At 43.9% G+C, this 27,172-nt stretch overlaps 1 protein-coding gene across 1 annotated transcript in view; it reads right to left on the bottom strand.

The window, feature by feature from the left end:
• The window catches only part of LOC117507440 (signal transducer and activator of transcription 1-alpha/beta-like), an 89,267-nt gene extending 62,550 nt beyond the window's left edge, over window positions 1–26,717 (bottom strand). Inside the window, 6 exon segments of the mRNA XM_034167314.1 lie at window positions 6,668–6,763; window positions 12,231–12,275; window positions 12,277–12,300; window positions 12,302–12,377; window positions 16,316–16,443; window positions 26,590–26,717. Coding sequence (XP_034023205.1) covers window positions 6,668–6,763; window positions 12,231–12,275; window positions 12,277–12,300; window positions 12,302–12,377; window positions 16,316–16,443 — 369 coding nt within the window. The 5' untranslated portion in view covers window positions 26,590–26,717.
• Between the last annotated feature and the right edge of the window lie 455 nt (window positions 26,718–27,172).

The following is a 27,172-nucleotide window of genomic DNA, read 5'->3' as shown; positions in this document are numbered from 1 at the left end:
CCGATTATCGTTTCTGCTTAAAACTAAATTTAGAATGATTGAAGAGGTTTTACCTTGTCATCTGATAACTCAGGCACATGGGATGTGCAGGCAGTACATTCTGAGTGTCAGTCCCAAGCCAGGATCAATGAGGAGGGTTGCGTCAGGAAGGGCATCCGGTGTAAAACAAGCCAAACCAACCATGCAGACTAAGAATCGAATTTCCATACCTGTTCGTCCGAGGCCCAGGTTAACAATGTCCGCCACCAGTGTTGATGCCCAACAGGGTGCCGGCGGAAACTGGGCTATGGCTGGGCAAAGAAGAGGAGGATAATGTGTCCACAGACAGCGGGAGAAGAGGAAAACTAGAAGGGTGGAAATGAGAGTAGGGACTTTGAATGTTGGCAGTATGACTGGTAAAGGAAGAGAGCTGGCTGATATGATGGAGAGGAGAAAGGTAGACATATTGTGCAACAGACCAAGTGGAAGGGAAGTATGAGCAGGAGCATCAGCGGTGTGTTCAAGTTGTTGTACCATGGTGAAGATAGCAAGAGAAATGGTGTTGGGGTCGTTGTAAAGGAAGAGTATGTTAAAAGTGTGTTGGAGGTTAAGCGAGTGTCTGACAGTGTGACAAGTGTGAAGTTGGAAATTGAAGGGATGCATATGCCCCACAGGTAGGTTGTGAGGTTAAGGAGAAAGATTTCTGGAGTGAGTTAGGTGAGGTGGTGCCCAAGCATGAAAGAGTGGTGATAGGACTGGACTTCAATGGGCATGTTGGCAAAGCAAACAGAGGTGATGAGGAAGTAATCAAATCAAATCAATTTTATTTATATAGCACCAAATCACAACAAACAGTTGCCCCAAGGCGCTTTATATTGCAAGGCAAAAGCCATACAATAATTACAGAAAAACCCCAACGGTCAAAACGACCCCCTATGAGCAAGCACTTGGCGACAGTGGGAAGGAAAAACTCCCTTTTAACAGGAAGAAACCTCCAGCAGAACCAGGCTCAGGGAGGGGCAGTCTTCTGCTGGGACTGGTTGGGACTGAGGGGAGAGAATCAGGAAAAAGACATGCTCTGGAAGAGAGCAGAGATCAATCACCAATGATTAAAAGCAGAGTGGTGCATACAGAGCAAAAACAGGTGAATAAAAAGAAACACTGGGCGCATCACGGGAAACCCCCCAGCAGTCTAAGTCTATAGCAGCATAACTAAGGGATGGTTCAGGGTCACCTGATCCAGCCCTAACTATAAGCTTTTTCAAAAAGGAAAGTTTTAAGCTTAATCTTAAAAGTAGAGAGGGTGTCTGTCTCCCTGATCCAAATTGGGAGCTGGTTCCACAGGAGAGGAGCCTGAAAGCTGAAGTCTCTGCCTCCCATTCTACTCTTACAAACCCTAGGAACTACAAGTAAGCCTGCAGTCTGAGAGCGAAGCGCTCTATTGGGGTGATATGGTACTATGAGGTCCCTAAGATAAGATGGGACCTGATTATTCAAACCTTATAAGTAAGAAGAAGAATTTTAAATTCTATTCTGGAATTAACAGGGAGACAATGAAGAGAGGCCAATATGGGTGAAATATGCTCTCTCCTTCTAGTCCCTGTCAGCACCCTAGCTGCAGCATTCTGAATTAAGTGAAGGCTTTTCAGGGAACTTTTAGGACAACCTGATAATAATGAATTACAGTAGTCCAGCCTAGAAGAAATAAATGCATGAATTAGCTTTTCAGCATCACTCTGAGACAAGACCTTTCTAATTTTAGAGATATTGCGCAAATGTAAAAAAGCAGTCCTACATATTTGCTTAATATGCGCATTGAAGGACATATCCTGATCAAAAATGACTCCAAGATTTCTCATAGTATTACTGGAGGTCAGGGTAATGCCATCCAGAGTAAGGATCTGGTTAGACACCATGTTTTTAAGATTTGTGGGGCCAAGTACAATAACTTCAGTTTTAGCTGAATTTAAAAGCAGGAAATTCGAGGTCATCCATCTCTTTATGTCTGAAAGACATTCCTGCAGTTTAACAAATTGGTGTGTGTCCTCTGGCTTCATGGATAGATAAAGCTGGGTATCATCTGCGTAACAATGAAAATTTAAGCAATGCTTTCTAATAACACTGCCTAGGGGAAGCATGTATAAAGTGAATAAAATTGGTCCTAGCACAGAACCTTGTGGAACTCCATAATTAACCTTAGTCTGTGAAGAAGACTCCCCATTTACATGAACAAATTGTAATCTATTAGATAAATATGATTCAAACAACTGCAGCACAGTGCCTTTAATACCTATGGCATGCTCTAATCTCTGTAATAAAATTTTATGGTCAACAGTATCAAAAGCTGCACTGAGGTCTAAGAGGACAAGCACAGAGATGAGTCCACTGTCTGAGGCCATAAGAAGATCATTTGTATCCTTCACTAATGCTGTTTCTGTACTATGATGAATTCTGAAACCTGACTGAAACTCTTCAAATAGACCATTCCTCTGCAGATGATCAATTAGCTGTTTTACAACTACCCTTTCAAGAATTTTTGAGAGAAAAGGAAGGTTGGAGATTGGCCTATAATTAGCTAAGATAGCTGGGTCAAGTGATGGCTTTTTAAGTAATGGTTTAATTACTGCCACCTTAAAAGCCTGTGGTACATAGCCAGGTAATAAAGATAGATTGATCATATTTAAGATCGAAGTATTAACAAATGGTAGGGCTTCCTTGAGCGGCCTGGTAGAAATAGGGTCTAATAGACATGTTGATGGTTTGGAGGAAGTAACTAATGAAAATAACTCAGACAGAACAATCAGAGAGAAAGAGTCTAGCCAAATACCAGCATTACTGAAGGCAGCTGAACATAAAGATATGTCTTTGGGATGGTTATGAATAATTTTTACTCTAATAGTTAAAATTTTATTTGCAAAGAAAGTCATGAAGTCATTACTAGTTAAAGTTAAAGGAATACTCGGCTCAATAAAGCTCTGACTCTTTGTCAGCCTGGCTACAGTGCTGAAAAGAAACCTGGGGTTGTTCTTATTTTCTTCAATTAGTGATGAATAGTAAGATGTCCTAGCTTTATGGAGGGCTTTTTTTATAGAGCAACAGACTCTTTTTCCAGGCTAAATGAAGATCTTCTAAATTAGTGAGACGCCATTTCCTCTCCAGCTTACGGGTTATCTGCTTTAAGCTGCAAGTTTGTGGGTTATACCACGGAGTCAAGCATTTCTGATTTAAGGCTCTCTTTTTCAGAGGAGCTACAGCATCCAAAGTTGTGCTCAATGAGGATGTAAAGCTATTAACGAGATAATCTATCTCACAGAGTTTAGGTAGCTACTCTGCACTGTGTTGGTATATGGCATTGAAGAACATAAAGAAGGAATCATATCCTTAAACCTAGTTACAGCGCTTTCAGAAAGACTTCTACTGTAATGAAACATATTCCCCACTGCTGGGTAGTCCATTAAAGTAAATGTAAACGTTATTAAGAAATGATCAGACAACAGGGGGTTTTCAGGGAATACTGTTAAGTCTTCAATTTCTATGCCATATGTCAGAACAAGAGCTAAAGCCAGACAGCATACACTCAAAAAACCAACATGGGTGTTTTGGTTTTTATGTTACATGAACATAAATCTAACACGTTAGATTTACGTTCCATCCCTGGTTCTCAAGACCAGGCACCTAAGTGGCTCTACTCTATTCTACTCTTCTATTTTACTCTTCCTTTTTAGATGTTTAGATATACCTTAGTATACTAGCATAGTTCCACCTTAGAATTGGAATATAATATATAAGATATATCTACTGAATTTTCATGTAGTTTCTATGATATAGAATCAGGTTTTACGGGTGAACACATTGAAATCATGTAGTTTTAACGTAGCATGCAACAACTTAAAATTTATCTTGCTCAGTGAACATAATAAAATTATGGAAAGTATTTCCACCCAAGGAAAATGCATCATCGTAGCCAGAAACAATTTTGCTGAGTGACCAAAATGTAAATTTGTTGGGTCAACATGATGAATTTGCGTTACTGTTACTTAATTACCATGGGTCAGGCCAACTAGATTTGTAAGGGTAAATGTAACAAAAAACGCAGTAAGTCCCTTTGGCTGCTCACTTGTTTGTACTCGGGGTCGCCACAGCAAATCCAAGGTGGATCTGCATAAATTGTGCTGATCCAATACAGCAAAGTTAAGTTGACATGTAACTGTACTATTTTAAAAGTAGTTGTAACTACTTACAGGGCAGGTGTGGTTGCAAGTGGTTAGTGCACTTGGTTTCAGTACGAAAGGTTCCCGGTTCAAACCCCAGCCATGCCACATTTCTCCATGTAATGTGGAGTTGTGTCAGAAAGGGCATGTGTTGTAAAACTAGTGCCAATTCAACATGCAGATCCACCTCAGATTTGCTGTGGCAACCCCAAGCACAAACAAGGGAGCAGCTGAAGGGACTTACTTTTTATTTTTCTTACATTTACCCGTACAAATCTAGTTGGCCTAAATCATGGTAATTGCAGCCCAGTCTCATGTTTTTTTTTCGTGCTCCCGTGATGAAATGAGTTAAATTTTCATGACGGAGCTTTTTTTTAACTCACTATTCCTAACCCTACTCCCACACCCAACGCTAACCATAACCATAACCTAATCTTACTCCTTCCCCCCCCACCTTAACCATAACCACCCCTGACACCCCCCGCTTCACTTTTAATTTCGTGCAGCCATCACGGAATGAATGAGAATGAATTTGTGCTGCCATGACGAAAATGAGGCGCTTTTCGTCACAATATCACGACCCAAAAGATTAATGTATATTTCGTGCTGCTGAAGCACGACTTGCCGTGAGACCAGGTTGGTAACTGAGTAGCAGTAATGCAAATTCATCATGTTGACCCAACAAAATTACATTAGATCTACATTTACCTTTTCAAATCTAGTTGGCCTGAACCATGGTAATTAGGTAACAGTAACGCATGTTAGGGTAGTGCAGGACATGTACAAGAATAGTGTGACAGCGGTGAGATGTGCAGTCGGAATGACAGACTGCTTCAAGGTGGAGGTGGGATTACACCAAGGATCAGCTCTGAGTCCTTTCTTGTTTGCAGTGGTGATGGACAGGTTGACAGATGAGATCAGTCCCCATGGACTATGATGTTTGCAGATGACATTGTGATCTGTAGTGAGAGTAGAGAGCAAGTTGAGTCTAGTCTGGAGAAGTGGAGATATGTTCTGGAGAGCAATGGAATGAAAGTCAGTAGGAGCAAGACTGAGTACATGTGTGTGAATGAGAGGGAGCCCAGCGGAACAGTGCATTTACATACAATGAGTAGACGTGGTGAAAGTAGATGAGTTTAAATACTTGGGGTCAACTGTCCAAAATAATGGCGAGTGTGGTAGAGAGGTGAAGAAGAGAGTGTAGACAAAGTGGAGTGAGTGGAGAAAGATGGGAGGAGGAGGAGGGATTTGTGACCGAAGAATATCAGCAATAGTGAAGGGGAAAGTTTACAAGACAGTAGTGAGACCAGCTATGTTGTACGGCTTAGAGACGGTGGCACAAACAAAAAGACAGGAGGTGGAGCTGGAGGTAGCAGAGCTGAAGATGCTAAGATTCTTTTTGGGAGTGATGAGAATGGACAGGATTAGGAATTAACATATCAGAGGTACAGCTCAGTTGGGATGGTTTGGAGACAAAGTCAGAGAGATGAGATGAGATGGTTTGGACATCTGTAGAGGAGGGACCCAGGGTATATAGGGAGAAGGATGCTGAGGATGGAGCCACCAGGCAGGAGGAAAAGAGGGAGGCCAAAGAGGAGGTTTATGGATGTGCTGAGGGAGGACATGCAGGTGGTTGGTGTGACAGAGGAAGATACAGAGGACAGGGTGAGATGGAAATGAGTGATCTGCTGTGGTGACCCCTAACGGGAACAGCCGAAAGACAAAGAAGAAGACAACTTTGTCATTTGATGGTTAATAATCACATTATTCCCTTTGATTGCTTTGGGTGGAGAGTGTCAGATCAGACATGCTGCTGTGGTCCAAAATGACACATGCGCAGTGGAGGCAGGGTGGACCAATTTTTAGAGGGGACATTCGGTTGGTGACACCGGAGCTCCCACATGTCAAGGCAGTTCTGCAGATGAGAGACTACAGCTGCTCTGGTTAGCTGTGTAGGCTAACACTTACCAACATGACCTCTCCCATTTGCCTCGTCTTCCTTGCGCCACTGAGAACCAAATAAACTGCAATTTTCGCAACTGCTTCGGTGACTGCAGCCGAAAACAAACAGTACACCATTTTTCTGTGCGAAGTAATGCTGTGTTTATATTGTGCAACATCATCATCATCATCATCTTCTGGTTCTTTTGTGTTTCAAATCAATTACAAACCAAGATACATGTGATGTCACACACACAGTTGCTGCATGACTCCAACCACACAAGGCTCAACTTTGACTGGAGGTAACTAAGGGACTCGGGCCAAGATTTCTTTTTTTTTTTGTTTGTTTAATGCTTTTTCTGAACGCCTCCAACATGAAGCATTGATTGATTTGTTGCACTCATTTGAGTGCACGCTTCCTTTTGTGTGTTGCTGCATTAGTGTTACACAAGCAGTCTCCACACTCGTGATTTCAAACAGACTGTTATACAAAAAAAGAAGAAAAAACACAATTTCAACAATAAATGATTTCTTACTTTGGCACTGTTGACACTGACAAGGATCTTCTGCTCCTCTTTCAGATTCCTGGAGATGATCATAGCCATGTGGACCGGATCTTCCTGGAACCGGTCCTGAGAGCAGGATCAGATCCGATCAGTGTAAATAGGAGCAAAATTTTTTTTCTCACAAAAATGAAGTCCTTTATTTTCACTCATCTTTCTTTTATACTACGCCAACACAGAACATCTACCCATAATAAGGGAAAGTCACTAAAGCTCTCCTATGTCTCAAACATAACTAATTGCATTTAAAAAAATAATATTAATAATTAATATTAATAATTAATAACTGCATTTTTAAAAACTCAGTGCAGTGAATACAGTGATGTATTTTCATGTCATGGGGTGGACAGGTGTCTTTATGCAGCTAAAGATTTCAAATAGGTGCTTCTAATTTGGAATAAGTGGGTGGAGGTGGACTTTTTAGAGGCGGACTAATGGGTCTTTGAGGACCAGAATTTCTGGTGATTGGCAGGTGTTGAAATACTTATTTGCAGCAGTAACATGCAAATAAATTCTAAAAAAAAAATCATACATTGTGATTCCGGATTTTTTTTTTTAGATTATGTCTCTCACAGTGGACATGCACCTAAGATGAAAATTTCAGACCCCTCCATGATTTCTATGTGGGGGAACTTGCAAAATCGCAGGGTGTTATATATATAGATATCTCCCTCAGCCCCAACCAGTCCCAGCAGAAGACTGCCCCTCCCTGAGCCTGGTTCTGCTGGAGGTTTCTTCCTGTTAAAAGGGAGTTTTTCCTTCCCACTGTAGCCAAGTGCTTGCTCACAGGGGGTCGTTTGACCGTTTGGGTTTACATAATTATTGTATGGCCTTGCCTACATATAAAGCGCCTTTGGGCAACTGTTTGTTGTGATTTGGCGCTATATAAAAAATTGATTGATTGATTGATTGATATATGTATACTCAACAAAATATAAACGCAACACTTTTGGTTTTGCTCCCATTTTGTTGAGATGAACTCAAGATCTAAAACTTTTTCCACATACACAAATATCACCATTCCCTCAAATATGTTCACAAACCAGTCGAAATCTGTGATAGTGAGCACTTCTCCTTTGCTGAGATAATCCATCCCCACCTCACAGGTGTGCCATATCAAGATGCTGATTAGACACCATGATTAGTGCACAGGTGTGCCTTAGACTGTCCACAATAAAAGGCCACTCTGAAAGGTGCAGTTTTGTTTTATTGGGGGGGATACCAGTCAGTATCTGGTGTGACCACCATTTGCCTCATGCAGTGCAACACATCTCCTTTGCATCATGCGTGAAGAGAACACCTCTCCAACGTGCCAAACGCCAACGAATGTGAGCATTTGCCCACTCAAGTCGGTTACGACGATGAACTGGAGTCAGGTCGAGACCCCGATGAGGACGACGAGCATGCAGATGACCTTCCCTGAGATGGTTTCTGACAGTTTGTGCAGTAAATTCTTTGGTTTATGCAAACCGATTGTTCCAGCAGCTGTCCTAGTGGCTGGTCTCAGATGATCTTGGAGGTGAACATGCTGGATGTGGCGGTCCTGGGCTGGTGTGGTTACACGTGGTCTGCGGTTGTGAGGCTGGTTGGATGTACTGCCAAATTCTCTGAAACGCCTTTGAGATGGCTTATGGTAGAGAAATGAACATTCAATACACGAGCAACAGCTCTGGTTGACATTCCTGCTGTCAGCATGCCAATTGCACGCTCCTCAAATCTTTGCGACATCTGTGGCATTGTGCTGTGTGATAAACTGCACCTTTCAGAGTGGCCTTTTATTGTGGGCAGTCTAAGGCACACCTGTGCACTAATCATGGTGTCTAATCAGCATCTTGATATGGCACACCTGTGAGGTGGGATGGATTATCTCAGCAAAGGAGAAGTGCTCACTATCACAGATTTAGACTGGTTTGTGAACAATATTTGATGAGAAAATGGTGATATTGTGTATGTGGAAAAAGTTTTTATGATCTTTGAGTTCATCCTCATACAAAATGGGAGCAAAACCAAAAGTGTTGCATTCATATTTTTGTTGAGTTGCATGCAAAGGTTGTGGGCAGCCCTCATGATTTTTCTTTATATAACATTGTTGTCTGGATCAGAAATTTCAGTTAATATTTCATATAGCAGACAAACACACTGATATTTGAAAAGTGAAATGAAGTTTCTAGTATTTACAGAAAGTGGTGAAATAATATTTAAACAAAATAGGCTGGTGCATAAATTTGGGCTCCTTGTCATTTTATTGACTTGAATACATTTAGCAGTTATTGGAACACAAAATTGTTTTGGTAAGCTCATTGACCCTTGACCCCTCCTAGACAGGGTGAATCCAATGATGAGAAAGGGTATTTAAGGTGGCCATTTACAATGTTTCTCCTCTTTGCATCTCTTCTAATGAGTGACAACATCAGTGACACCTCTAAACAACTCTCAAATGACCTGAAAACAAAGACTGTTCAACAACATGGTTTAGGGGAAGGATACAAAAAGCTATCTCAGAGATTTTAGCTGTCAGTTTCCACTGTGAGGAACATAGTGAGGAAATGGAAGACTGCAGGCACAGTACTAGTTAAGGCCCAAAGTGGCAGGCCAAGAAAAATCTCAGATAAGTTGAAGCAAAGGATGCACAAGCACTATCTCATCTATATACATAAAGGGCTAATTCTGTCTGTCTGTCTGTCTGTCTGGGATAAACTCCTAAACTATAATATGTAGCCCTAAAAACTATATATATTCTGAATCCTCATGACATGAGGAACAAACTGGTACCATTTTTTAAAAGTTCTGGGCAACCAATAAATTAATGCTTTAATCTATTCTCTTTATCTGTTTATCTTTTATGGTTACTTTGATGTCATCAAGAAAGCCTGAGTACAAAAATTATAAAGCAGTCAGAATTCTAATTCCACCCCCCCCCCCCCATCCTGATGATGTCATCAAGAAAACCTGAGTACAAAAATTATAAAGCTGTCAGAATTCTAATTCCACCCCCCCCCCCCCCCCATCCTGATGATGTCATCAAGAAAGCCTGAGTACAACAATTAGAAAGTGATCAGAATTCTAATCCCCCCACCCCAATCCTGATGATGTCATCAAGAAAGCCTGAGTACAAAAAGTATAAAGTGGTCAATTCTAATTCCACCCCACCCAAACTATAATATGTAGCTCTAAAAACTATATATATTCTGAATCCTCATGACATGGGGAACAAACTGGTACCATTTTTTTTTAAGTTGAACTGAAAATTACCCCCAAAATAGTCTTTTATGTAAGAAATGGCCTTTTATGTAAGACCATACAGTGTTGTACGATGTGGTTTCTCAACTGTTCTCAACTGTTAAGCACCTGACTGTCCTGTACAACCCAGTTTGCCTTCCTGTCTGAATACATTCAACCAAAGAAGTTATTTGATTGAACATAACATTATATTGAATCTGTAAAATAGTTACCTTTGGTGTACAACCCAGTATAGTTTGAAGATTTGCTGTCTGAAAACTTTTTTATGACAAGACAGAAAAAGCTGGCAAGATACATAAAAGTTAAAGGTAAGACATCTTTTACTTCCTAAAGACACAATTAAGAGCAACCAATAATTTAATGCTTTAATCTGTTCTCTTTATCTATTTATCAATTACAGAATTCAGCTTTAATCATTACTGCCAGATATAATCTATAGATCTATTACAGAATTCAGCTTTAATCATTATTGCTAGAAATCTTAGACAAAAAGAACTTTCACTTTAATTCTTTATGATTACTGGACTAATGCTTTAATCTATTCTCTTTATGTATTTATCTGTTACAGAATTCTGCTTTAATCATTATTGCTAGAAATCTTAGACAAAAAGAACTTTAACTTTAATTCTTTATGGTTACTGGGCAACCAATAATTTAATGCTTTAATCTATTCTCTTTATCTATTTATCTTTTATGGTTACTGGGCAACCTGACACTCTGGATGACCAGGTCAAGCTGCCCTTTGGTCACACTGTTCATGACATATGTGAGGTGGTGGCCAAAGTCTTTCCAAACCTCCACCGTAACTACCAGAACCACAACTGGCTGAGCGAACATGCTATCCTTGCTCTAAACAAGTTGGCAGTGGATGACATCAATGCTAAGCTTCTGGCCCAGCTTCCAGGACAGGCCTCCAGCGACATGTCAATTGACACAGTGCCCGATCCAGATGAGGTGGTTAACTACCCAGTTGAATTACTTAACAGCCTGGCATCAGCAGGCCTCCCACCACACAGCTTGGTGCTCAAAGTTGGTGCCCCAGTCATGCTCCTGCGGAATCTCGACCCACCCAAGCTCTGCAATGGAACGCGACTCACAATAAAGACGTTGGTGCCAAGAGTCCCAGACAACACAGTAATGACAGGGAAGACCAAGGGAGAAGATGTCTTTATACCAAGGATTCCACTTATCCCATCAGACATGCCATTTGAGTTCAGGCGTCTGCAGTTCCCAGTCAAACCCAGCTTTGCAAAGTCCATCAACAAGGCTCAGGGACAGTCCCTTAAGGTGGTTGGACTGAATCTGGCAGAGCCTGTGTTCTCCCATGGCCAGTTGTATGTTGGCTGCTGCAGGGTTGGTAACCCAGAACAGCTGTACACCCACTCGCCAGGTGGCATGACAAGGAACATTGTCTCTCAAGAGGCTCTTCAAAACTAATGGTCAGAAAACACTAAGTGAATTTCATGAAGAAATATTTCTCCATTCTAATATTTACATTTGCTGTTTAAAGCCATTTATGTTTGTTAAAATTACAATGTAAAAACAGAGAAATACACCACTACCTCAATTTTGATTCATTGATATTTACATTTACTGTTACCTATCTTTTGTGTGTAATTTTGTTATAAATTTGATTGCAAAACAAAGTCTGCATGAAGGACTTCAAATGTGTTTGTCTTTTAACGAAGTATTTCCACTTAGTTTGGGGAGTCCATCTCTTATACTTCTGCTGGACAAACTTTAGCCCATTAAACATTACATTTGTAAGACATCAGCATTACAAAAACAAATGTTTGGCAATTGTTTTGATTAAAATGATTGGCATTTGGCAGCAGAGTAAGCAGCTCATCCTACACTTTGCTATCCTCTGCAAAGTCCTCTAACTCCTGAGGGGTTCCATTGCCAGCTGAAAGCTGCAATTCCTTCTGCATGTCCTGGGGCTTTCTCCCAGTTGGACATGTCTGAAAGCCCTCCTTAGGGAGACACTCAGGGGTCATCCTCACCAGATGCCCGAACCACCTCAGTGGATCCCTTTTGATGTGAAGAATGAAGAAGCAGTGGCTCTACTCTGAGTCCCTCCCGGATATTTGAGTTTCTCACCCTGACCCCAAGTGTAAGCGTGAATACCCTACGGAGGAACTTCATTTCTGCCGCTTGTATCAAGAGTGACGCAGATTTTTTTGCTGTTACAGAACTGAGTGGTAATGTCATGCAGCAGCTTTGTGGTGTGTGACTCAAGATCATAACCAGTCTATCTGACTTGTATAAAATGACCAAAAAAAAAAAAAAAAGAAACCTGCAGGTTTCCTCTTGATCTTGCGATGTTGTGCTGTAGCAGGAAAGTTGCTTTCCAAAGCAAAGCGACTGTTGCTGGTCATCCAGCTGAGCCAAGAGGTCGTGGAACCGGACAGTGGCCAAGGAGTCCTGCATTGCTACCATGTCCCTGAGGAGGCGAAGACAGAAAACAGTCATGACCCTGGTCTAGACGTTGACATACAGTCTGGACAATTTTTTTTTTTTTTTGTGACATTTCACCTGCCTGCGACAGATAGATGGTTACTTTTTGAGATGTTTGCCATTCGGGATAAAAGGCAGTTCTGTGGTGTGTTCTTAAGGTCAAAGCTGGCTCTTGGCATAGGCATTTAGGCAGTAGCTTAGAGTGCCACCTGCTGGAGGGGTGCTGCTCCAAGCGTTCAAAAAAAAAAAGTTAAAAAAGGTCCCCTTTTGTAGCAATTTTAAAAACATTTTTGCACATAATAATAATAAACAGATTTTAATACTTTAAAAAAATAAGATTTTAATTAATAATATATTATTATCATTATTTGACTTACTATTTGTAATATTTAAGAATAAAGTAATTTTGCTGAAAAACCCAGAAACTTCATACACTAAATACAGTAAATATGTATTGTATTATTTTAAAAATTACTGTATAAATTAAAGATACATATCGAGGGGAAATCAAATTGAGAGATTTCACATGATATCACTATTCATAACGGAGCTGCACAGCACCGTGACAGACCCCTGCACTGTTGTTAAAAAGCAGACAGGTTAAGGCAGACTGGATTTACATAATATTTTAGTGCTACATTATAGTTTCATGTTGTCTTGTTTGCACATTCTGCTTCTATAAGGCCCATTAATACCAAGTACAATTACAAAGTATTCACTGACCATTGCACCATTTTAAATTTATGTTGTTGGGGGGAAAAGGAAAAATCATTTGCTGTCGCTGGGACTGACTTTGAGTTAATCCTACACTGCAAATTTTGTATTCTGGTTTTTGTTTGTTTGTTTTAAATATATTGCACTGTTTTTAGCGAGCAGGTGAGAGAAGCACTGGTTGGAGGGGAAGCAATTTTGGACAACTGGAAAAGTACTGCAGATGTGGTAAGGGAGACAGCTAGGACAGTACTGGGTATGACATCTGGACAGTGGAAGGAAGACAAGGAGACTTGGTGGTGGAATGAAGAGGTCCAAGAAAGCATAAGGAGAAAGAGGTTGGGGAAAAAATGTTTTGGGATAGTCAGAGAGATGAAGAAAGTAGACAGGAGTACAAGGAGATGTGGCGTAAGGCGGAAATAAAAGTGGCAAAAGTGAAGGAAAAGGCATATTGCGAGCTGTACAAGAAGTTGAATACTAAGGACTGATTGGCCAGACAAAGGGACAGAGCTGGAAAGGATGTGCAGCAGGTTAGGGTGGTAAAAGATGCATATGGTAATGTGCTGACAAGTGAGGAGTGTGTGCTGAGAAGGTGGAGGGAATATTTTGAAGAGCTGATGAATGATTAAAATGAGCGAGAGAAAAGGCTGGATGATGTGGTGAGAGTAAGTCAGGAAGTACAAGAGATTAGTAAGGAAGAAGTGAGGGCTGCTATGAAGAGGATGAAGAGTGGAAAGGCAGTTGGTCCAGATGACATTCCAGTGGAGGCATGGAAATGCCTAGGAGGGATGGCAGTGGAGATTCTAACCAGATTGTTTAATAAAATCTTGGAAAGTGAGAGGATGCCTGAGGAGTGGAGACGAAGTGTGCTGGTTCCTATTTCAAGAAACAAGGGTGATGTGCAGAGCTGCAGTAACTACAGAGGCATAAAGCTGATCAGCCACAGCATGAAGTTATGGGAAAGAGTAGTAGAAGCTAGGCTTAGAAAACAGGTGAAGATCTGTGGAGCAGCAATATGGTTTCATGCAAGAAAGAGCACTACAGATGCAATGTTTGCTCTGAGAAATACTGTTGGAGAAGTACAGAAAAGGCCAGAAAGAGTTACATTGTGTGTTTGTGGACTTAGAAAAAGCTTATGATAGGGTGCCAAGAGAAGAGCTGCTGGTATGTATGAGAAAGTCTGGAGTGGCAGAGAAGTATGTTAGGGTAGTGCAGGACATGTACAAGAATAGTGTGACAGCGGTGAGATACGCAGTCAGAATGGACAGACTCATTCAAGGTGGAGGGGGATTACACCAAGGATCAGCTCTGAGTCCTTTCTGGTTTGCACTGGTGATGGACAGGTTGACGGATGAGATCAGACAGGAGTCCCCATGGACTATGATGTTTGCAGATGACATTGTGATCTGTAGTGAGAGTAGAGAGCAAGTTGAGTCTAGTCTGGAGAAGTGGAGATATGCTTTGGAGAGAAGGGGAATGAAAGTCAGTAGAAGCAAGACTGAGTACATGTGTGTGAATGAGAGGGAGCCCACTGGAATAGTGCAGTTACAAGAAGTAGAAGTGGTAAAAGTAGATGAGTTTAAATATTTAGGGTCAACTGTTCAAAGTAATGGAGAGTGTGGTAGAGAGGTGAAGAAGAGAGTGCAGGCAGGGTGGAGTGGGTGGAGAAAGGTGGCAGGAGTGATTTGTGATCAAAGAATATCAGCAAGAGTGAAGGGGAAAGTTTGCAAGACAGTAGTGAGACCAGCTATGTTGTACGGCTTAGAGACGGTGGCACTAACAAAAAGACAGGAGGCACAGCTGGAGGTGGCAGAGCTGAAGATGTTGAGATTCTCTTTGGGAGTGACGAGAATGGACAAGATTAGGCATGAACATATCAGAGGGACAGCTCAGGTGGGACGGTTTGGAGACAAAGTCAGAGAGGCGAGATTGAGATTGTTTGGACATGTGCAGAAGAGGAACCCAGGATATATAGGGAGAAGGATGCTGAGGATGGAGCCACCAGGCAGGAGGAAAAGAGGGAGGCCAAAGAGGAGGTTTACGGATGTGCAGAGGGAGGACATGCAGGTGGTTGTTGTGTCAGAGGAAGATACAGAGGACAGGGTGAGATGGAAACGATTGATCTGCTGTGGCGACCCCTAACGGGAACAGCCGAAAGACAAAGAAGAAGAAGAAGCACTGTTTTGTATTGTTATTACCTCCGCCAAGGAGGTTATGTTTTTGGTCAAGTTTGTTTGTTTGTTTGTCTGTCTGTCTGTTTGTCAGCAGGATAACTCAAAACGTTTTAAACGGATTTTGATGAAATTTTGTGGAGTGGTTGGAAATGACAAGAGGAACAAGTGATTAATTTTAGTGGTGATCCAGATCATGATCCGGATTCCAGGAATTTTTTAAAGGATTCTTCCCATTGCGGGATAGGGGGAAATTTTGACATTCTAGTTTCTAGCTCCACAAAAACAATGCAGAAAGGCTTGAAAAAAATTAGGGTGTAACATAGTCAAATGTTCTATTCAAACAACAAAGTTGGTGATGAATCGGATCCGGATCCGGATCTGGTGATCCAGAAATATGCCAAAAATATAGGGAAAAATAGAAATGCGTCAGTGTGGGTGACAAATGAAGCTAGAGCTGCACAACTAACACCAAATTGTAGCTGAATCTGTACTGATTCAGTAAGGTGTCATCAGATTTGATGTAGCTTCAAATGTTATGGAGCTAGATCCAGAAGAAAACCGCCATTACCGAAAAATCGTTTTTTTTATACAATAACTTTTGAAACTAATAAAGACATAACAGTGATTCCAAGTTCTAGTGGTATGTTTTTCATGGTCAAGGATGTCAAATATAAAGGAAAGAAAAGTGTATGTATCATAGTTTTGGTTGTAACCTGAACTGTTGAAGTAGATCACTGTGCCAAGGAGGGAATCTCTTTAGGGTCAGTGACCCCATGCCCTTGGCGGAGGTTGCACTCTCAGAGTGCTTTTAGTTTTAACATATATTTTTATTATCCATATTGTGGGAGCTATCAGGACTTTCTAAATGTTTGCACAAAATCTGAACAGGAACTCTGTTTTTATTTGTTACTTCATTTAATTAGTTTTTGCTATTTTTTCATTATTATTATTATTAGTAGTAGTAGTAATGCTCCCCCCCCAGTCAGTCAGAACGGGGTCTGACCCGTCCAGCACAGCCTATCAGTAGTCTGCTCCTTACCAGTCAATGCTCTCGATCCATTTGCTCAGGTATTGTCGGATGTCCATGGGAAAGCAGTCGTCATACAGCTGGTCCACCTGCTCCAAGTACTTGGAGTCCAACTGCTGAAGCTGGCACCACTGCGCCATCTACAGATGAACAAGTACATGATTTAAATTGTAATATCATTTTATAATGTAACTTTTGAAATGGTGTTTTATGTAAGACCATACACTGTTGTACCATGTGCTTTTCATGCTGCCACTTCTGCTTGTCTTTGTGTCTGTCCGGGATAGACTCCCAAACTATAATATGTAGCCCTAAAAACTATATATATTCTGAATCCTCATGACATGGGGAACAAACCAGTACCATTTTTTAAAAAGTTGAACTGAAAATTACCCCCAGAATAGCCAGCTGTGGGTATGACCAGGCAGATTCAAATTTCCAGCCCTGTATATGTGTTGGCCATCTCTGTTTACTTAATCCCTTTCTACAGCACACCCAGCACAGCCACAGCACACTCTGCAAAACAACAACATGCTTAGGCTGAGGCTTGGGTATGACCAGGCAGATTCAAATTTCAGCCCTGTATATGTTTTGGCTATCTCTGTTTATTTAATCCCTTTCTTCAGCTACTTTATTGTCTCAACTGTTAAGCACCTGACTGTCCTGTACAACCAGTTTGCTTTCCTGTTTCAATACATTAATTTTATGTTTGTAAAATTGCAATGGAAAAAACAGTGAAATACACCACTACCTCAATTTTGATTCATTGATATTTACATTTACTGTTTACCTATCTTTGTGTGTAATTTTGTTATAAATTTGATTGCAAAACAAAGTCTGTATGAAGGACTTCAAATGTGTTTGTCTTTTAACCAAGTATTTTCACTTAGTTTGGGGAGTCCACCTCTTACAGTTCTGCTGGACAAACTATAAGACATCAGCATTACAAAAATAAATGTTGGGCAATTGTTTTGATTAAAATGACTGGCATTTGGCTTATGTCTAAAACAGGTTAACCTGGGCAGCGCCGGGTACCCCAGCTAGTAAACAATAAATGCCATCATCAATTTTTTTGTTGATAATTTAAGTTTTATTGATTTTGTTGGAAAGGCACAGTACATGCATAATAAACAATTGCATGATGTCAGATATCAGAAAACCAAAAAGAACACAAAATACAACATTTTTATGAGCATTAAGTAAACAGAAAACCTTCTTGCATAAGTCCAAAACTTATTTCACAATCAAGTCCCATCATCCATTTCCCCTTTCAGTCTGTTGAGCATACACTGGTATGATGCCATTTCCACAATTGCTTCTAGCATTCTTCCACATCTGGAACCTTGGTTGTTTTCCAGTGTCTCAAGATAATTTTACCAGTCAAAATAACTGAAAAAGTAGACAAATTTATCACTTGGGATGTATCCCCTAACAAACAAAGACGTGGAGTCAAAGGAATTCTAGAACCATATCATCCAATCAGAATGTCCAGAACTTTAGTCCAGAATAGCCCAATTCCAGGACATTCTCAAACAATGAAGAAAGGTTCCTATTGCTATCCGACATTTCCAGCACAAATAATCAGGCGTATGATACCTATGAAGTATTTTAAACTAAATGAATTTCCCTTTTGCTTCATTCTGCTTGAATAGTCAACTGTATCTCATGTTCATTTTCTTCTGCAAAATCTTTCTCCCAAAGCCATTTTATATTAGTACAATCAGTGCTCATGAAACTGCTGGTAATTTTATAAAACTGTGAGGCTGTGTGACACTCCAGTGGTAGACCCAAATACCTAAGACAGCCTAGCAATTTTATAGATAGATAGAATTTTGTAGATCACACAATTTCTTATCTGTAAATATCTCCAAAACTAGTGTTGGATCTTAGGACCATAATGTTCAGACATATCTTCATATAACATAAAGATCCCCAATAGTGCGTATGCCACTTGAATGTCACCATCTCCAGTATACCACTGACCTTCCTATACGAATGGCAGGTTTATTCCACAGTGTTGAATATTTTTGAACATGGGGTGATAACTTGTAGTTTTTATGAACCTTGACCTGCATGACCTAAGAATGGGATTTGTTGTATTTTTCTGGGTTTTGCGATAAAACATCAAAAGGATTAAAGCAAAAGTTCTTTTTGTCTAAGCTTTGTAGCAATAATGAATAAAAGCTGAATTCTGTAATAGATTTATAGATTATTTCTAGCAATAATTATGAAAGCTAAATTCTGTACAGTGGTCCCCTCGCTATAACGCGGTTTCACCTTTCGCGGCTCACAGTTTCGCTGATTTTTTTTAGTCCAATTTTGCTTGCTTTCTTTTTTTTTTTTTTTTTTACAGCGCATTGTGTTCTGCGTCCTCATCAAGCAGGCCGGTGTGCACCGCGAAGGGAGAGCACGCGCATTGTGTTCTGCGTGTCTGTGTATAAGAATCTTCTCGCCCAGAAGAAAAAAGAGCGACAACAACTACCCATAACTGTGTTCTTCACTCGGAAAAAGACATCTGCACCGAGGTGTCACTCAGTGGAAAAAGACGCGACAGCGGAGCGGTGCCAGGATGAAGAGACATGATCAGAGGAACTGTGAAATACTGGTCAGTTACTATTAGTAATTTCTAATGTGTCCAACCTCGTAGGTTGATCGTTAAAATTAAATGTTAGTTCTAAAAGCCATCATAATTATTTATAAGAAAACGTTCTATTTTTATTTCTCAAACAATTGTTTGGGCCTGAAAACAGGTTGGTCTTATTTTTCTACTAAGGTTTGAACTTTGAGAGTGTTTACACACAAGAGAAAAGTGAGAAAATGTTAATGCCTGTTTGAGAAAAGTGTATAAAGTGTGTAGTGAGGGGTTTTACAGCCTTAAAACGTCTATAATAATTGTAAAAAATAACGCTGACTACTTCGCGGATTTCGCCTATTGCGGGTTATTTTTAGAACGTAACTCCCACGATAAACGAGGAACCACTGTAACTGATAAATAGATAAAGAAAACAGATTAAAACATTAAATTGTTGGTTGCCCAGAAGTTCTTTTTGTCTAAGAATTCTAACAATAATGATTAAAGCTGAAGTCTGTAATAGATAAACAGATAAACAGAATAGATTAAACCATTAAATTATTGGTTGCCCAGTAACCATAAAAGATAAAACAAATAGATTAAAACATTAGCCCAGTAACCATAATTAAAAATGAACTGTTCTTTTGTCTAAGATCTCTAGCATAATGATTAAAGCTGAATCTGTAATCGATAAATAAATAAAGAGAATAGATGAAAGCATTCAATTGGTGGTTGTGTTGTGAAAGTGTAGTGACACGGACCCACAACAGGGGGCGTTAATGAACGGACAATGGATAAGCCAAAAAGTAACAATTTAATGTTGTGAATCGCACAACGAAATACAGACAATAACAGAGGATGAGGATGGTCAATCATACACAAGGTGATGTTTGGGCAGGCTCGAAGACTGAAGACGTCTGGCCAGAGAAGAGCCGGATCCCACAGTTTCCACCGCCAACGGATCTGAAGAACACCGGAGCCGCCAAGTCCTGCGCCCCAGGTGGCCACTGTCTTCAGCAGTCAGACCCGGTACTGCTGGCAGAAACAGAACCAGTTAATGGTGGGTGTGTGAATACACACCCAGCAATCTTTCAGTGCTTAATTCCTCCAGGAGGGAAAACCTCCACCTCCAGACACAGAATCACCCGTGCAGCTCCTGTCAGTCTCTTCCCTGGAAGGAGTGAGAAGCGAAGACGTCGCAAACCCACACTATACGCCAATCCAGCAGAAGACTGTGTCCACAGGAAAACGGCTGCACACAGAACAGTATTTAGTCTCAGTAATTACCGCAGAGAAAGTTACCTGAGTGGTAGCTGATTTCTCGGCAGGGACGTGGAGTTGCAGTCCGGCTTTTATGGATGTTGTGGTTGATGAGTGACAGCTGGTGTTGATGAGTGACAGCTGTCACTCCCAGTGGTTCCGACGCCCTCTCGTGCTTGAAGCCCGCACTTCAAGCAGGGCGCCATCTGGTGGTGGTGGGCCAGCAGTACCTCCTCTTCAGCGGCCCACACAACAGGACCCCCCCCCCCCCTCAACGGGCGCCTCCTGGCGCCCGACCAGCTTGTCCGGGTGACGGTTGTAGAAATCGGCCAGGAGGGCCGGGGTCCAGGATGAAGCTCCTCTTCACCCAGGAGCGTTCTTCGGGTCCATACCCCTCCCAGTCCACCAGATGCTGGAACCCCCGACCCTTTCGACGGACGTCCAGGAGCCGACGCACGGTCCCTGCCGGCTCCCCGTCGATGATCCGGGCAGGAGGCGGTGCAGGTCCAGGGGTGCAGAGTGGTGAGGTGTGATGAGGTTTGAGGCGTGACACATGGAAAACCGGGTGGATCCGCAGTGAAGCCGGCAGCTTTAGCTTCACTGCGGCCGGACTGAGAACCTTGAGGATGGGAAATGGACCAATAAACCTGTCCTTGAGTTTTTGTGATTCCACTTGAAGCGGGATTTCCTTGGTCGACAACCCCACCTCCTGCCCGGGCTGGTATGCAGGGGCCGGGGAACGCCGGCGATCTGCATGGGCCTTGGAACCTCGTCCGGGCCTTCAACAGGGCAGAACGGGGCGGATCCGCCACACCCGGCGGGCACCTCTGAGGTGGCCTGGACCGAGGGCACTCCGACCTCTCCCTCCACGAGCGGGAACAATGGGGGCTGGTACCCCAAACACACCTCAAACGGGGGAGAGGCCGGTGGCAGACGAAACTTGGCTGTTGTGGGCATACTCGATCCAGGCCAGATGGTTGCTCCAGGCCGTCGGGTGCGCGGAGGTCACGCAGCGGAGGGCCTGCTCCAGCTCCTGGTTAGCCTGCTCTGCCTGTCCATTTGTCTGAGGGTGGTACCCGGACGAGAGACTCACGGTGGCCCCCAGTTCCCTGCAGAAACTCCTCCAGACTTAGGAAGAGAACTGAGGACCACGATCCGAGACGGTGTCCGATGGTATCCCATGCAGACACACGACGTGGTGGACCAGGAGGTCTGCCATCTGCCAGGAGGGCCTCCTCTCCATCTTCGGGAGGGCCACGAAGTGGGCCACCTTGAAGAACCGGTCCACTATCGTGAGGATGGTGGTGTTGCCCTGGGACGGCGAGAGGCCCGTGATGAAGTCCAGGCCGATGTGGGACCAGGGGCGATGAGGCACTGGCAGAGGCTGGAGGAGTCCCGAAGTCCTTTTGTGGTCAGCCTTGCCCCTGGCACAGGTGGTACAGGCCTGGACATAATCCGGATGTCGGCTTCCATAGACGCCACCCAGAAGCGCTGCTGGACCACTGCCACGGTTCTGCGCACCCCTGGACGACAGGAGAGCTTGGAACCATGACAGAAGTCCAAAACCGCAGCTCTGGCCTCTGGTGGGACGTACAGTTTGTTCCTCGGGCCGGTCCCCGGGTCCAGGTTCCATGCCAGGGCCTCCCGAACGGTCTTCTCCACGTCCCAGGTGAGGTAGCCACGACAGTGGACTCGGGGATGATGGTTTCTGTTGGGTCCGACATCTCGGCCTTGGCTTCCTCTGCGTGCACCCGGGACAGGAAATCCGATCGTTGGTTCTTGGTCCCGGGGCGCTATGTGATCTGGAAGTCAAAGCGCCCGAAGAACAGTGACCAGCGGGCTTGCCTGGGGTTCAGCCGCTTGGCGGTCCGGATGTACTCCAGGTTCCGATGGTCCGTGAAAACCGTGAAGGGCACCGTCGCTCCCTCCAACAGGTGTCTCCACTCCTCAAGAGCCTCCTTCACCACCAGGAGTTCCCGATTGCCGACGTCATAATTCCTTTCAGCCGGGGTCAACCTGCGGGAAAAATAGGCACAAGGGTGGAAGACCTTGTCGGACTCCCTGCTCTGGGACAGCACGGCTCCTATCCCTGAGTCAGAGGCATCCACTTCAACTATGAACTGGCGATTTGGATCAGGCTGCACCAGGACTGGTGCAGTCGATAACCGGCGTTTCAACTCCCTAAACGCGGCTTCGCACCGACCCGACCAGGTGAAGGGGACTTTTGGGGAGGTCAGGGCAGTCAGGGGGCTAACTACCTGACTGTAACCCTTAATGAACCTCCGGTAGAAATTTGCAAAACCGAGGAACTGTTGCAGTTTCCTACGGCTCGTTGGTTGGGGCCAATCTCTCACCACCGCAACCTTGGCCGGGTCAGGGGCGACGGAGTTGGAGGAGATGATGAACCCCAGGAAGGACAAAGAAGTACGGTGGAACTCGCACTTCTCGCCCTTCACAAACAGCCGGTTCTCCAACAACCGCTGCAGGACCTGACGTACATGCTGGACATGAGTCTCAGGGTCCGGAGAAAAGATGAGTATATCGTCTAGATACACGAAGACAAACCGATGCAGGAAGTCCCGCAAGACGTCGTTAACCAAAGCTTGGAACGTCACGGGCGCATTGGTGAGGCCAAACGGCATGACCAGGTACTCAAAGTGACCTAACGGGGTGTTAAATGCCGTCTTCCACTCGTCTCCCTTCCGGATCCGAACCAGGTGGTATGCATTCCTAGATTGAGTTTGGTGAATATTTGGGCTCCATGCAGGGGCGTGAACACCGAATCCAACAGAGGTAACGGATATCGGTTGCGAACCGTTATTTCGTTCAGCCCTCTGTAATCGATGCATGGACGGAGTCCGCCGTCCTTCTTACCCACAAAAAAGAAACCCGCACCCATCGGGGAGGTGGCGTTCCGGATCAACCCGGCAGCTAAGGAGTCCCGGATGTAGGTCTCCATTGATTCTCGTTCCGGACGTGAGAGGTTGTACAGCCTGCTGGACGGGTACTCAGCGCCCGGGATCAAATCGATGGCGCAATCGTACGGTCGTTGCGGGGGAAGAGTGAGTGCCAGATCTTTGCTGAAGATGTCAGCAAGATCGTGGTACTCCTCAGGCACTGCCGTCAGATTGGGGGGGACTTTGACCTCCTCATTAGCTGTCACACCGGGTGGAACCGAGGATCCTAAACATTCCCGATGGCAGGTTTCGCTCCACTGCGTCACAACCCAGACGGCCAATCAATCCGGGGATTGTGCTTCACCATCCATGGAAACCCTAAATCACTCGGGAGGTAGAAGGTGTTACATAAAACACAATCTCCACCCTGTGATTCCCAGACACAACCAATGTCACGGGCTGTGTCTGGTGTGTGATTAATGGAAGAAGAGTGCCATCTAGTGCCCGTACCTTCAAAGGTGAAGGCAGAGCCACCAGAGGGAGCCCTACTTCCTTTGCCCATCTGCTGTCCAGCAGATTCCCTTCCGACCCTGTGTCTACTAGGGCTGGGGCCTGAAGGGTTAAATCCTCACTTAGGATTGTGACTGGGATTTGTGCAGATTTACGGGGTTTCCCCGTGTGGGTATTATGACCCACCCTTAGCCGAGTCTCTAAGGACGAGTGCTGCCGTTTTGACCGTTTGGGGCAGTTTTTCTGCGTGTGCTCGCTTGAGCTGCAGAGAAAACACTCCCCACGGACCAGCCTCCTTTGTCTCTGATCTGATCGCCTTTTGGCCCTGCTCGTTTCCATAGCAATGGCAGCAGGGGGAGCTGTCGTCACGTGGAGTGCCCTGGCTGTGGAGCGTGGGGAAGACGGCTCCCTTTCGGACCCGGGAGGAAGAGGGATGGCTTGAGCCTGACCACGCCCTTCGTCTCGCTCCCGTCGGTGTTCTGTTAATCGGTTGTCCAACCGTATAACCAGGTCGATAAGCCCGTCTAAATCCCGCGGCTCGTCCTTCACCACCAGGTGCTCCTTAAGGACCAGAGACAGTCCGTTTACAAAGGCGGCGTGAAGCGCAACAGCATTCCAGCCGGCTCGCGCTGCCGTGATGCGGAAGTCGACTGCATACTTAGCTGCGTTCCGGCACCCCTGTCTTATCGACAGCAGCACGCTTGAAGCGGTCTCGCCTCTATGAGGGTGGTCGAACACTTGTCTGAACTCCCTCACAAACTCAGCGTATGACGTTAGGAGCCGTGAATTCTGCTCCCAGAGCGCAGTAGCCCAGGCGCGTGCCTCTCCTCGAAGCAAATTTATAACGTAAGCCACCCGGCTAGCGTCTGACGCGTACATGACGGGACGCTGTGAAAGACGAGCGAGCACTGCATTAAGAAGTCCGCGCACGTCTCGACACAGCCTCCGTACGGCTCCGGGGGGCTTATGTATGCTTCAGGGGACGGTGGGGGGGTTCGTTGAACGACCAGCGGAATGTCTGTTTCAGGCCTCCGGTCAGCAGGAGGAGGTGCTGCAGCAGCGCCCTGAGCCTGCGCTTCCACCTGGGCGGTGAGAGCCACCATCCTTCGATTGAGAATCACATTCCGCTCGGTGACTAAGTCCAACCGAGCAGTGAAAGCGGTTAAGATTTGCTGCAGCTCAGCTAACACGCCTCCTGCTGACGCCTGTGCACCTCGCTCTTCCATTGGCTGTTCAAGCGATGGTTGACGCCCCTCGGGATCCATGACGCTGGCCGAGAAATCCTGTTGTGAAAGTGTAGTGACACGGACCCACAACAGGGGGCATTAATGAACGGACAATGGATGAGCCAAAAAGTAACAATTTAATGTTGTGAATCGCACAACGAAATACAGACAATAACAGAGGATGAGGATGGTCAATCATACACAAGGTGATGTGTGGGCAGGCTCAAAGATAGAAGACGTCTGGCCAGAGAAGAGCCGGATCCCACACAGTTTCCACCGCCAACGGATCTGAAGAACACCGGAGCCGCCAAGTCCTGCTCCCCAGGTGGCCACTGTCTTCAGAAGTCAGACCCGGTACTGCTGGCAGAAACAGAAACAGTTAATGGTGGGTGTGTGAATACACACCCAGCAATCTTTCAGTGCGTAATTCCTCCAGGAGGGAAAGCCTCCACCTCCAGACACAGAATCACCCGTGCAGCTCCTGTCAGTCTCTTCCCTGGAAGGAGTGAGAGGCGAAGACGTCGCAAACCCACACTATACGCCAATCCAGCAGAAGACTGTGTCCACAGGAAAACGGCTGCACACAGAACAATATTTAGTCTCAGTAATTACCGCAGAGAAAGTTACCTGAGTGGTAGCTGATTTCTCGGCGGGGAGGTGGAGTTGCAGTCCGGCTTTTATGGATGTTGTGGTTGATGAGTGACAGCTGGTGTTGATGAGTGACAGCTGTCACTCCCAGTGGTTCCGACGCCCTCTCGTGCTTGAAGCCCGCACTTCAAGCAGGGCGCCATCATCCAAAAAAGCTCTATTCTGGTCTCATCTGACCACATGAACTTCTCCCATGCCTCCTCTGGATCATCCAGATGGTCACTGGTGAACTTCAAAGGGGCCTGGACATGTGCTGGCTTGAGCAGGGGGACCTTGCTGCCCTGCAGGATTTTAAACCATGACAGCATCATGTGTTACTAATGTAATCTTTGTGAATGTGGTCCCAGCTCTCTTCAGGTCATTGACCAGGTCCTCCTGTGTAGTTCTGAGCTTTCTCAGAATCATCCTTACCCCACAAAGTGAGATCTTGCATGGAATCCCAGACCGAGGGAGATTGACAGTCATCTTGTGTTTCTTCCACTTTCTAATAAATAATCATAACAGTTGTTGTCTTCTACCAAGCTGCTTGCCTGTTGTCCTGTAGTCCATCCCAGCCTTGTGCAGGTCTACAGTTTTGTCCCTGGTGTCCTTAGACAGCTCTTTGGTCTTGGCTATGGTGGACAGGTTGGAGTGTGATTGATTGAGTGTGTGAACAGGTGTCTTTTATACAGGTAACAAGTTCAAACAGGTGCAATTAATACAGGTAAAGAGTGCAGAATAAGAGGGCTTCTTAAAGAAAAATTAACAGGTCTGTGTGAGCCAGAATTCTTGCTGATTGGTAGGTGTTCAAATACTTATTTGCAGCAGTAACATACAAATAAATTATTGAAAAAAATCATACATTGTGATTTCCGGATTTTTTTTTTTTTTGGCCCTCAAAAGTCCATCATGATGCAACTTTCTGGTATTACATAAAATAAAAATTCACATTAAAAGTTCCTAAATTGCTAAAACCCTGTTTTGAAAAAGACTGATTTGCACCATATGGTAAAACAGTTGAACTTTCGTTAAATAAGCTGTGTTAAATAAGCATATTTAACAGCGCAAATTATTTAATACAAAAATGTGTTTTATTTTGTAGCCTTTTTGATCAATTTTACTATCGAGCTTGAAAGTAAGCGAAAATGCTGGTAAATGCTGTCAGTGTAACAGAACGTAATTAATTAAACATACCTTTTTTGTTAGTGGATAATTAACCCTGACACCAAAGAGTTGTTATTTACTTGAATATTTTTTGCTCCTATCGCAGCGAACACGACCTCCTGTGTGTACGTAAACGGGCTGAAGCTGCATTACCCAATCAACGTTCAGGATCGCTGAGCTGTGCCCGCCCTTTGCATGTAACGGCCAATCACAGTCATGGAATTACGGCTCTTCCGACACTGGGCGAGCCCATTCATAAATACAGTTATACACAAAGTATTTCTATGGAAATTTCCACCTGCGAGCGTAAAATAAAAAAATCTAAAACTGCTTTGTATTTTGACAAATCCATATGTTAACTAAATTCACGTTTAGCTAACTTTTGAGATCATTCAAACCAATACTTTTTGGGGATGGGAGGGGAGGGAAGACAATAAACAGAACAGCGAACAGATCCACGTGTTTTCACAGAAACAGCAGAACCCAGTAAAGTAACTCTGAAACTGAAACTTACAGTCAGCAGTTGTGGAAAGACCTTCATTAGTACCTTTGAGATTTTTTTTTTTTTTTTTTGTGAGTAGAAAATGACAGTGATACACTTCAGCAACAGTTG

The sequence above is a fragment of the Thalassophryne amazonica genome, chromosome 1, assembly GCF_902500255.1.
Source record: "Thalassophryne amazonica chromosome 1, fThaAma1.1, whole genome shotgun sequence".
NCBI lineage: Eukaryota > Metazoa > Chordata > Actinopteri > Batrachoidiformes > Batrachoididae > Thalassophryne > Thalassophryne amazonica.
The sequence above is the reverse complement of the archived record's forward strand: the minus strand, read 5'-3'. Positions and strand labels throughout refer to the sequence as shown.